Source organism: Heptranchias perlo, chromosome 1, assembly GCF_035084215.1.
Source record: "Heptranchias perlo isolate sHepPer1 chromosome 1, sHepPer1.hap1, whole genome shotgun sequence".
NCBI lineage: Eukaryota > Metazoa > Chordata > Chondrichthyes > Hexanchiformes > Hexanchidae > Heptranchias > Heptranchias perlo.
In genome coordinates this window covers 107,410,659-107,423,005 of record NC_090325.1, presented here as the reverse complement: position 1 = coordinate 107,423,005, position 12,347 = coordinate 107,410,659, and the positions used below count along the sequence as shown (strand labels likewise).

The following is a 12,347-nucleotide window of genomic DNA, read 5'->3' as shown; positions in this document are numbered from 1 at the left end:
ACTCTTTCCAAATCATTGTACACAGTGAACCAAAACGATCCCTGAACAGAACACTGTAGGGCACTGCTACCCACTTCCAACCACTCTGAGAAACTGCCTTTAACTCCTACCATCTGTTTCCTCCCTTCTAACCAGTTTTAATCCAATTTGCTGCCCCCTCTCAATTCCATATCCCTTAATCTTCTCTAATATTCTACTGTTGTCAAAGGCTTTCTGAAAGTCCATGTACACTATATCCACTGCATTTCACCTATCTACTGTGTCTGTCACTTCCTCAAAGAACTCATGTCAAGTTTCTCAAGCATGATCTTCCTTTCTGAAATCCATACTGGCTGCTTCTAATTATTTTCTCTTGATCTAGATATTTAGTAATTTCATCTTAAAAATTCCAAAATTTTCCCTACCACAGATGTTAAATTAACTGGTCTGTAATTACCAGGGTTAGCTTTGTCTCCCTTTTTAAAATGGGTACTACATTGGCCACTGTCCAGTTCTCCGGCACACATCCACTCTCCATAGAACTATGAAATATATTTTCTAGTGCCTCTGTTATTTCTTCCTCCCATTTCCCTCAGGATCCTTAGATCCTTTGGCATGTTTTGGATTAACTGGCTTCTCTAATACTTTCCTTTTATTTATTATATCTCTTCTCTTGCTTTTAACAAATTCAGGATTTACCTCTTCAACAATACTCTCTTTTGTAAACACTGATGTGAAATACTTAAGTGTCCCTGCCAATTTCCGTTTACACTCAAGAACTCACTATCCTCTCCTCAGGGGTTCCACCTCACATTTAATTAATCTCTTTTTACTGATATATTTGTAGAGTGAAAATATACCAATGTGCTGCATCATCAATGTTTTAAAGGGATAAGTGTCCCTGTGCATTTTTGGTCTTGTTGCTAGCTTGGATAGGTGACAAATAACTAGATATAGTTATTTTAAAAGAAAAGGTGTGACTGTATTGTAAGGTGAGTAATTGACCTATTTTCTCCATGTACGTTATCACTGGTTTTGCTACCTATCCCAGTGATTTGTCTGATCAGCCAAAAGTTGCAGACTATTAGTGACAAATTGTAGAATTAAATAGCTTTGAGAAAACTCAGATTGTCAAAGAAACACCTTTTTAAAAAAAGTAGTGAAGTAATTTGAATTAGGTATTGTTGGAGGCACAAGGAGCATTCAGTCTTTCCAGTTTCTACCACAATCAAGCTTCTCAATAACTGCAAGGAAAAGTGTTATTATTCTGATGAAATAACCTGTTCTAAATTACTACTTTAAAATCAAAAATTTTTGTTTGATTAGAGTTGAAATAATTATCCCATAGTTCAAAGGTTAATTGCTTTGTAAATTCCTCAGATTATTGACATTTCTGAACATGTTACAATAAAACATATTTTCTCTTTACTAGATGAATCACAGAATGAGCAACTTTACATCATTTTTGAATTTGAATATGGCGGTTCTGATCTAGAAAGTATGAGAACAAAGGTAATTTTTAATTGTTTTCTACAGATTACACTTCTCATCTTTCTCTCTCAAATTTATTAAATCAAACTGTTCCTGCAGATACCTTCCCTTGAAGCAGCAAGAAGTATACTGTATCAAGTAACTGCATCCTTGGCCGTGGCTGAAATTGCTTTAAATTTTGAACACAGGTAAGTGGGGGGGGAGGCAGAATCTTTCATTTTCCTTCGCATAAAATAAACCATGAGCGCGGGCTATGCTTTCTGTTCTTGGGGACCCCCTTCAATATTTAAGGGATCCGTTTCTCGAGAAAGATTTACAGAGAAAGGGACTTGGGGCACAATCTTGACTCTGGTGAATGTATAGATTTAGCATGGTGACTTGCATGGGTTTTCACAATGAGGACATTGAGGACCGGCCTAGAGCAGTTGAGGCTTCCACACTGAGTGTACACTGGTGCCAGGAATGCCATTTGTAACCAAATTGTTTACAGAAGTGACCAAAGCCACTGAACTTGAAGGTATCTATGGCAGAACTGAATTTATAACATGCTTTAGTAACTTTTCCTATTTTTAAATGCTGTTATATGAGGACCTCTCCTTGAGTTCACCGAGTTTGTATTGCAAATATTTCCCCCTATCACCCTCCCCTGACAGATGTTCTGCTTCATGAAGAGAGCTTAGAAGGTGTGCTGTTTTAATTCCCGTGATTGTATCTACCTGGGTCTTGAAGTTGGTTGTGAATAAGCTTATATTCGAGTCATTTTTGCAATCTTAAACTTCTATCATTTAAAACTGCAGGAGGCACAGTACAGTCTGTGTTTGTGAGACAGCCATGTGATGAGAATCATTGTCGTATTCTCCTTCCAAACTTTACAAAAACTAATAACAACTTGCATTTATACAGCGCCTTTAACATAGTAAAAACGTCCCAAGGCACTTTACAGGAGTGTTATCAGACAAAATTTGACACTGAGCCACGTAGAGATATTAGGACAAAGTGGTAGGTTTTAAGGAGAGATTTTAAGGAGGAGAGAGAGGCGGACAGGTTTAGTGGGGGAATTGCAGAGCTTAGGGCCTAGGCAACTGAAGGCACGGCCGCCAATGATGGAGTGATAAAAAATTGGGCATGTTGAAGAGGCTGGAATTGGCGAAGCGCAGAGATCTGAGGTTTGTAGGGCTGGAGGAAATTACAGAGATAGGGAGGGATGAGACCATGGAGGGATTTGAACACAAGAATAAGAATTTTAAAATCAAGGTGTTGCCGGTCCAGGAGCTAATGTAGGTCAGCAAGCACAGGGGTGATGGGTGAGCGGGACTTGGTGTGAGTTAGGATAGAAGTGGAAGTAGGCGGTCTTGGTGATGGAGAGGATATGGGGTCAGAAGCTCAGCTCAGGGTCAGATAGGAGGTTACGAACAGTCCTGTTCAGCCTCAGACAATGGCCAGGGAAGGGGGCGGAGTCGGTGGCTAGGGAACGGAGTTTGTGGCGGGGACCGAAGACACTGGTTTTGGTGTTCCCAATATTTAATTAGGGGAAATTTCTGCTGTCCAGTACTGGAGGGGTCGAGAGAGGTAGTGGTGAGGTAGAGCTGGGTGTCGTCAGCATACATGTGGAACCTGACGTGTTTTTGGATGATGTCACCGAGGGGCAGCTTGTAGATTAGAAATAGGAGGGGGCCAAGGATAGATCCTTGGGGACGTCAGAGATAACCATGCAGGAGTGAGAAGAGAAGCCATTGCAGGAGATTCTATGGCTGCGACTGGATAGATAAGAATGGAACCAGGTGAGGGCAGTCCCACCCAGCTGGACAATGGAGGAGAGGCATTGGAGGAGGATGGTGTGGTCAAACGTGTCAAAGGCTGCAGACAGGTTGAGAAGGGATACTTCACCACGGTCATAGTCACATAGGATGGCATTTGTGATTTTGATAAGGACCGTTTCAGTACTGTGGCAGGGGCAGAAACCTGATTGGAGGGGTTCAAACATGGAGTTGCAGGAAAGGTGGGCATTGATTTGGGAGGTGACAACCCATTCATGGACTTTGGAGTGGAAAAGGAGGTTGGGGATGTTATGAGAAGGCAAAGAGGGAAGCTGTAAAAGAAACTGCCTTGCTAGGGATTGATGGAACCCCAAGGTTCCTGAACTTGGAGCATTGGAACTAAATGTTTATCTCTGCCAGTACCATTATGGGTAAGTGAGCCATGTGTACAAAATATAGAAGAGAAACTCTCAGCTTCAATCTTGTGTTGAGTTAGGTGATCTCAACTATGGCAGTAGTTAGAACACTACATTGGCATCAGCATTGCTGGTTTAGGAAGGGGTAAAATCAGCCAGTTGTCCTGATCCTGATCGCTATCCAATGACCTCTGCAGGAAAGTGCATGTGGACATCAAGGGGATAATTTTCCTCTTGCACTTCGGTGTAAAGAATCACATGGGTGTAGCACATATGGCAAAATGAAGAATCGCACGCCTGTAATGCAGGCTACCTTAATTTTCATGTATTTAAATAAATTGGGTGGGCTGCATTACTGCTTTGTGATCCTCCATGGAAAATTCTCCTCAAATGAGGACAGGGTCATGTTTAGCTGCTATAAACTCCTTCAACAGTTTAGGCCACTTTCGGGAGGTACCGGAGCCCTGCTGGTATTTGTGCTTGAGCAGTCCCTTCAGGGGAGACGTAAGGAAATAAATGCTTGAACTAAGTGACTGCCCAGATTGGTGTTTAGCTGGCCTCCAAGTATAGCTTTTGAGAATGGGGGGATATCAATCAATATGTAGAAAATAAAACTACAGGAGGGATACTATTCCATTAATTTTTATTTGCTCGTGGATGATCAAGTACATGGAGAATAAACCACATTCAAAGAAAGGGAATCAAACTGTAAATAGGTAATTAATTGTATTGCAGGTACATTTGATGTTAACATTGATATTACTGTACTATTTTTCACTTTTACAATTTTATTTTGATGTCAATGGTGTTTTTTTGTTTAAAGCTACTAGAAATTTGGGTCCCCAAATACCAGACCCTTTTAAAGGGGTAAAAATGTGATGGGACAAGACTTCCACTTGCCACTTTGCCCAGCCATTGACGCTGGACAGAAATTTTAATATTGGGGGCAACACCCCAGTACGATGGAAACCCTTGGCCTAAAGAAAAATAGTGGAGACATTTTTTTGTCTGCCCCTTGCTGAGCAAAGGGGTGTGCTTTTAAGGCATTTACACCCTCTGGCAGCATTTTTGAGGCTGCTCTAAGGCATAGTACAGGACCTATTCCTGCTCTTAGGCTAGATGGGATTTATGCCAGCATGGTGGAATTCCGGGGTAGCCCCTGACAAGATCCCAAATCTGGCTTCCAGGTATGATGGGTGAGGGCGAGAAAGCACCCATCCTTTTGAATTGCAATCTGTAGAAGTTGTGTAGGGTAGAAACCTGGCAGATCTGGATTCTGCTTCAAATTGTGGCCTCCCTGCTGGGATCAGATTGCATTCTGTCCTCCCCAGCCCCTGGAATTTTGGGCCCTCAGTATTTTGCTGCTTATAAACTGCAATGTTTTTCTTTGATATTAATTGTGCAGCATCTGGGTCCTTGTTTGAATTCAATTTCAGAGACTTGCACTGGGGTAATGTTCTTATCAAGAAAACTGACATCAAACAGGTTGAATACAAATTATGTGGGAATACTTTCAAGATTGACACCCGTGGATTTCTGGTCAATATTATTGATTATACTCTATCAAGAATGGGAAGAGGTCAGTGATACTGCAAATGGCATTTTTATAAAGCTGTGTGTTTTATTTGTTTTTTTAAAATATTCCTGTTTCCCTTGATCAACTGGCCTTGTGGGTTTTTATCAGCTCATACATTGTAGTACTGGAACTAATACTAATATAGTAAAAAGAAACATCACCAATAGCTTTAAAACTCTAATATTAACTCTAAGCTGCTTAAAGAAAATACTTTTACCCAAAAATGAAAAATACGAACATTTATCTGTGCTCACTTTGTCATCTGCCCTATTGTGTTTCTTTCTAATTTTCTTATTTGTATAACTTTTGTTTTACCTTTTTTAACATAATCTAATTTAACTTATTCCTCTCCTTGTTTTCTCCTTGAAACAATTAAATATTAAACATTTTACCTGCCTATTTTCTTATTTCTTCTGGATCCCATTCTCCATTTTAGAGGTGCAAGCAGATTTTTCAAAAAAATAGCAACATAAAGGATTTTCAATGGCTGAAAACCAGCCCAGGCATAGATTAACATTGTCAAAATCCAGAAGGGACAAGAATGTTCTTAGATTTGAATATTCATTGGCCTTCAGTATTGTATGGTGCATAGCTATTGTTAATTAATTATTGATTATTACTCGGTCAGCTTAAAATGAATCATTAGTCCTTCAATGCGGATACCATTCTTTATTGAGTAACGCTGTTAGCAAAAAAAACCCAAAACACCCCTCTCCAATAAGATGCACAGTATATGGTTGGGGAAGAAATAAAAAGTGCAGTGCTTCCTTGATATAACATTGTTCTTGGAATCCACGGAAAAATAGCATATTGAGCAGAGCACTGTCTGGACAAAAGTTTCTCTACACACTTCACCTAAAATTAAACTGTCGCTGAGAATAATGCGTGCGCAATATAATGTTCACATTGTGTGTGCAAGAGGGTAAATTTTCTGATTGCATTGCTGCTGGAGTGGAGCCTTAACTTGCATATCGGGAAATCATGTGCACCATCCATGAATCTCTGCTCATCCATTAAAATTCAAAGTAAGTTGTGGGCTGGCTGTACGCGATTTCCCAGACGTGCTCTCAGCAGGTGAGGCTCAATGTCAGGAATGCACAATTGAAAAATGTGTTGCCTAGTTTGTATGACACAAATTATATTTCTTCACCATTTGGATGAGGTTTGAAATTTTGGATATGTTCCTCCTTTTCCTGTTTCACTACACTTTCCATCAGTGGGCTAGTGTTACCTTCCCCTCATTGTGGGACACAGGCTTTAGAAGCATTTGAAACCTGCACCAATGTGAGGCTATACTGTTTGTAATCGCTATCACTGAGGGAACAGGGAAGTGCTTACCTGTCACAAGGAGAGTGTGTCTCTGTTTCAGAATAATGCAGAAATTGTGTGAATCTAAAATAGTGCTGGGAAAAAAGTATGTTGTATCGAGGAACAACCATAATATAGGAGTAACTTGAAGGCTGTAATTGCATCTTGGAGTTTAAAGCATTACTCCTAGCTTTGCTGGTTTATGATGTGTGCTGAACACTGCTTTAATCGGCGTACTATAATCACACCCACAGATCTATTATTCACTACATTTTATGCACTGAAATTTTTTTTCCCCCAGATGATGTTCTACATTTTTGTGATCTTTCCTCTGAGGATAGTTTCTTCCATGGTCAAGGAGATTACCAGTTTGATATATACAGAAAAATGAAAGAGGAAAACCTGTAAGTAACCAGAGTATTTAAGGAATTTTGTTCTTTTTTAAAAAAGTACATGCATATATTTTATTATGTGGTTTTGTCATGTGACACATGGCACTTGCTGAAGACTGCATTGGGGCATTTAGGGTTGCCAGTATGGTAGTGCGTATTTTGGAAACTATACACTCTTTGGAGTTTGGGATAATTTGACAAGTCGCTAGGGTTTGTTGGGCATAGGGGGATATCAAAGGATATGCCTACCTCTGGGATAAGGTCATTACCCTTTGTGGGGTGCTGGGAGGGGCTGTTAGTTTGTGGTCCCATTCAAACTTTCTTGAGAGTCTGGTTGTGTGCAGGAGGTGTTTACATAAGAACATGAGTAGGCCATTCAGCCCCTTGAGCCTGTTCCACCATTCAATTATGTCATGGCTGATCTGTACCTCAACTCCATGTCCCTTGATACACTTACCCAGCAAAAATCGTAGCGATCTCAATTGACCCAGCATCCACAGACTTTTGTTGGGGGGGGGTGCGAGTTACAGATTACCACTACTTTGTGAAAAATTGCTTCCTAATTTCACTCCTGAATGGCCTGGTTCTAATTTTAAGATTGTGCCTCCTTGTCCTGTTCCCCCACCAGAGGAAATAGCTTCTCTGTATCTACTTTATCAAATTCCTTTATCATTTTAAACACCTCAATTAGATCACCCCTCAACCGTCTAAACTCAAGGGAATACAACCAAGTTTATGAAACCTGTCCTCATATCTGCACTGTATACCCCCTCCTAAGCCAACGTATCTTTCCTAAAGTGCGGTGCCCAGAACTGAATGCAGTACTCCGGGTGGGGACTGACCAAGACTGTAAAACTGAAGCATAACTTCCTCACGTTTGTATTCCATTCCCTTTTGAGATAAAGGCCAACATTCCATTACCCTTTTTGATTATTTTTTGCACTAGTTTGTAGTGATTTGTGTACATGAGCACCTAAATCCCTTTGCTCCTCCACAGCTCCTAGTCTCTTGCCATTAAAATACAAATCTTTTATCCCGACACTCTGTTTCCTACCTCCCAAACAATTACAGACCAGGAGCACCTGCCTCAGTTTCAGAACTGTGCAGAAATTGTGTTGCATGTGTTATGAGGGCTCCAAATGGTAATACTTGAGTTCCAGGAGGAGTCCAAACATTACCTGCTCTGGGCATTTTTCCCAGTGATGTTTTACCAATGTGTTCGTTGTGGTAAAGGTTGTGCTTCTGCAGAATGGGGGAATGCATCTTCTTGCAGCTAACAGTGATAACTGCAGGAGTCTGTGTGGTATGGGGGAGGGGTGGGCTTGCTCTTCAATGTGTGGGCACAGATCTGGGTTTGTAATGTTTTTGACACATTTATGCTCTCTGGCTTCCTGTACTGACCCAAATTGTAGAATACGGATGCATTTCCTGAATTTGTATAGTAATATGCCTTTCTAGCCGTAGTGCCACCAGCAGTCACCCCCCACCCCCAGAGAAGGGCGGAATCTGTAGAGTGCGGTGTGTTTAGTGTATCTTGAGCTGATCCTCTCGCATTCTGCAACAAGTAGTAGTTGCTTCCATATCTCTCTCTCGTTATCTTTGTGCTATTTGGCACTCTAGGTGCCTTTCAATCTTTCTGAGGGAGCAAACGTGTTGCAGTGGGTGGAGATGTATTTGCAGTGGTCTAATGGGGAGTATTGGTGCAACTCGAAATTGGTATCTGTGTTGAGGAGTTGGCTTAACCTGCTGATGGGTGATTTTTGGTCAAGTGTCAGGGTCTGGAATATTGTCGTGGGTACCTATTTGACCCTGAGATGAGCTTCCGATCACATATCTGCTCCATCACCAAGACCGCCTACTTCCACCTCTGTAATATCGCCCATCTCTGCCCCTGCCTCAGCTCATCTGCTGCTGAAACCCTCATCCATGCCTTTGTTACCTCTGGACTTGACTATTCCAAAGCTCTCCTGGCTGGCCTCCCGTCTTCCATCCTCCATAAACTTGAGCTCATCCAAAACTCTGCTGCCTGTATCCTAACTCGCACCAAGTCCCGTTCTCCCATCACTCCTATGCTCACTGACCTACATTGGCTCCCAGTCCGGCAACGCCTCGATTTAAAAAATTCTCATCCTTGATTTCAAATCCCACCATGGCCTCACACCTCCCTATCTTTGTAACCTCCTCCAGCCCTACAACCCTCCGAGATCTCTGCACTCCTCCAATTCTTGCCTCTTGCGCATTCCCAATTTAATCCCTCCACCGTTGGTGGCTGTGCTGTCAGTTGCTTAGGTCCTAAGCTCTGGAATTCCCTCCCTAAACCTCTGCCTCTCTGCACCTCTCTTCCTTTTGAGATGCTCCTTAAAACCAAGCTTTTGGTCACCTGTCCTAATATCTCCTTATGTGGCTTGGTGTCAAATTTTGATTGATAATCGCTCCTGTGAAGCACCTTGGGATGTTTTACTACATTAAAGGCGTTATATAAATTCAAGTTGTTGTCGTCGTGCCTGAGTCATGAAGTTACCAGAAGTCCCATTTTGGGGGTATATTTTCCAATCGATGGAATCCATGTGAACACGATGCATTCGTACTATAATCCTCTGATAGATGTTAAGCTGGGGTTTAAAATAAACATGTTAAGAATGGTCACACAGTGGAATACAGTTCGAGCATATGAAGTGTTCAAGTGTGACCTTCGCTGATTGAAAAATGCATTCCTTTTTTGTTTTGCATAAATGAACACATTAATAATTTTGCAATTGGTGACATTCTTGGGTTGTCTGCCTCCACCAACATGTAGGATACTGATGAGATCTGTAGCGGACTAAATGGCTATGGAAGGGGAGGCTGTTACTAATATAGTACTAATGGTCTCCAATTTTCACTGAGTTACTTTACAGCACTGTTACTCATAGTTGAATCACACGATGAGTAGAATTTAGGCTGATTGTACAGTATCAGAAGCACTCTGTCTGTTGAATTGGATTAACACCAACTATCTGCCCATACTACAACTGTGTCATAAAAGCGTGACTTTTACATTTTAACTTTCTAGAAACCGAGAAATTATTGTTTTAAAAAATTCAGCTGCAATAGCCCCTAACTTATTTCTGCAATGACAAATCAATGCTCACATCAGACACTTATGTAGAAAATGTAGCTTTTAATTTTGGTTTAATATGATTCACTGACGCTTTCAAAATGCGTTTTAGTATGAAATCTTTATTTTTCTTAAACCATCCAAAACTATTGTGGAATAATTCGCGTATTGTGGAATAATACCAGAAATAGTGGGGAACCAAGGGGCTGATCAGAGCGAGGAACTTAAAGTAATTGATATCAGTAGAGGGAAAAGTACTGGAGAAACTAATGGGACTAAAAGCCGGTAAATCCCCTGGACCTGATGGCCTATGTCCTAGGGTTCTAAGAGGTGGCTGCAGAGATAGTGGAGGCATTGGTCATGATCTTCCAAAATTGCCTAGATTCTAGAATGGTCCCAGCAGATTGGAAGGTAGCAAATGTAAGCCTGCTATTCAAGAAAGGAGGGAGAGAGAAAACAGGGAACTACAGGCCAGTTAGCCTGACATCAGTCGTTGGGAAAATGCTGGAATCCATTATTAAGGAAGTGGTAACAGGGCACTTAGAAAATCATAATATGGTTAGGCAGAGTCAACATCGTTTTATGAAAGGGAAATCGTGTTTGACAAATTTATTAGTTTTTTGAGGATGTAACTAGCAGGTCAGATAAAAGGGAACCTGTGGATGTAGTATATTTGGATTTTTAAAAGGTATTCAATAAGGTGCCGCATAAGGTTGTTACACAAGATAAGGGCTCATGGGGTTGGGGGTAGGATATTAGCATGGATAGAGGATTGGTCAACGGACAGAGAGTAGGGATAAACAGGTCATTTTCAGGTTGGCAGGCTGTAACTAGTGGGGTGCCGCGAGGATCAGCGCTTGGGCCTCAGCTATTTACAATCTATTAATGTAAATGAAGGGACCAAGTGTAATGTATCCAAGTTTGCTGACGATACAAAGTTAGTTGGGAAAGTAAGCTGTGAGGAGAACACAAAGTCTGCACAGGGATATAAATGGGTTAGGTGAGTGTGCAAGAAGGTGGCAGATGGAGTATAATGTGGGAAAATGTGAAGTTATTCACTTTGGTAGGAAGAATAGAAAAACAGAATATTTTTTAAATGGTGAGAAACTAGTAAATGTTGGTGTTCAGAGGGATTTGGGTGTCCTCGTATAAGAAACACAAGAAGTTAGTATGCAGGTACAGCAAGCAATTAGGAAAGCAAATAACATGTTGGCCTTTATTGCAAGGGGGTTGGAGTACAAGAGTAAGGAAGTCTTACTGCAATTGTTCAGGGCTTTGGTGAGACCTCACCTGGAGTACTATGTACCGTTTTGATCTCCTTAACTAAGGAAAGATATACTTGCCTTCGAGGCAGTGCATCAAAGGTTCACTAAATTGATTCCTGGGATGAGAGGGTTGTCCTATGAGGAGAGATTGAGTAGAATGAGCCTATACTCTCTGGAGTTTAGAAGAGTGAGAGGTGATTTCATTTAAACATATAAGATTCTGAGGGGGCTTGACAGGGTAGATGCTGAGAGGTTGTTTCCTCTGGCTGGAGAATCTAGAACTAGAGGGCATAGTCTCAGGATAAGGGGTCGGCCATTTAAGATTGAGATGTGGAGGAACTTCTTCACTCAGAGGGTTGTGAATCTTTGGAATTCTCTACCCCAGGGGGCTGTGGATGCTGAGTCGTTGTATCTGTTCACGGCTGAGATATAGATTTTTGGACTCCTAGGGGAATGAAGGGATTTGGGGATCGGGCGAGAAAGTGGAGTTGAGGTCGAAGATCAACCATGATCTTATTGAATGGCGGAGCAGGCTCGCGGGGCCGTATGGCCTACTCCTGCTCCTATTTCTTATGTTCGACTTGCATATTATTTCTGATATTCCAAGTTGGCTGTTTGTAGGTTTCTGGGTCCCGCAAATACTCTTTGACTGTACTGTTAAAAATATGTATTGCTCTTTTGTATTTTTTTTAAATGAAACTAATTAATATTTTTCTCCTTTTTGTTTCTTAGTAACAACTGGGCAGAATACAATCCACACACAAATGTGTTATGGTTGCATTACCTGGCTGACAAAATGTTAAACATGCAGTACAAGAAAAGGGCCACCAATGCTCTCAAGATACTTAAAGAAAAATTTGAGGAGTTCTTGCATGAATCTCTAGAGTATCAATGTTCTGTAGATTTACTATCATCTAGTCAACTGTTTCAACAAAACAGCTAAAATATTCTGCCTTTATCTCATAAATGTAAATAAACTTGCATGATCTTTTAAAATAAAGCATTTTTTAAATATTGTAAAATGTCATGTACTGTATTGCCTAAATGAAATCCCAGTGTAAAATGA

General features: G+C 41.0%; 1 protein-coding gene across 1 annotated transcript in view; it reads left to right on the top strand.

The window, feature by feature from the left end:
* haspin (histone H3 associated protein kinase) overlaps positions 1-12,347 on the top strand; it is a 51,011-nt gene extending 38,664 nt beyond the window's left edge. Inside the window, exons 11-15 of the mRNA XM_067989376.1 lie at positions 1,412-1,491; positions 1,570-1,658; positions 5,080-5,222; positions 6,829-6,931; positions 12,014-12,347. Of these exons, the coding sequence (XP_067845477.1) occupies positions 1,412-1,491; positions 1,570-1,658; positions 5,080-5,222; positions 6,829-6,931; positions 12,014-12,224 (626 nt within the window). The 3' untranslated portion in view covers positions 12,225-12,347. The remainder of the gene's footprint in view (positions 1-1,411; positions 1,492-1,569; positions 1,659-5,079; positions 5,223-6,828; positions 6,932-12,013) is intronic.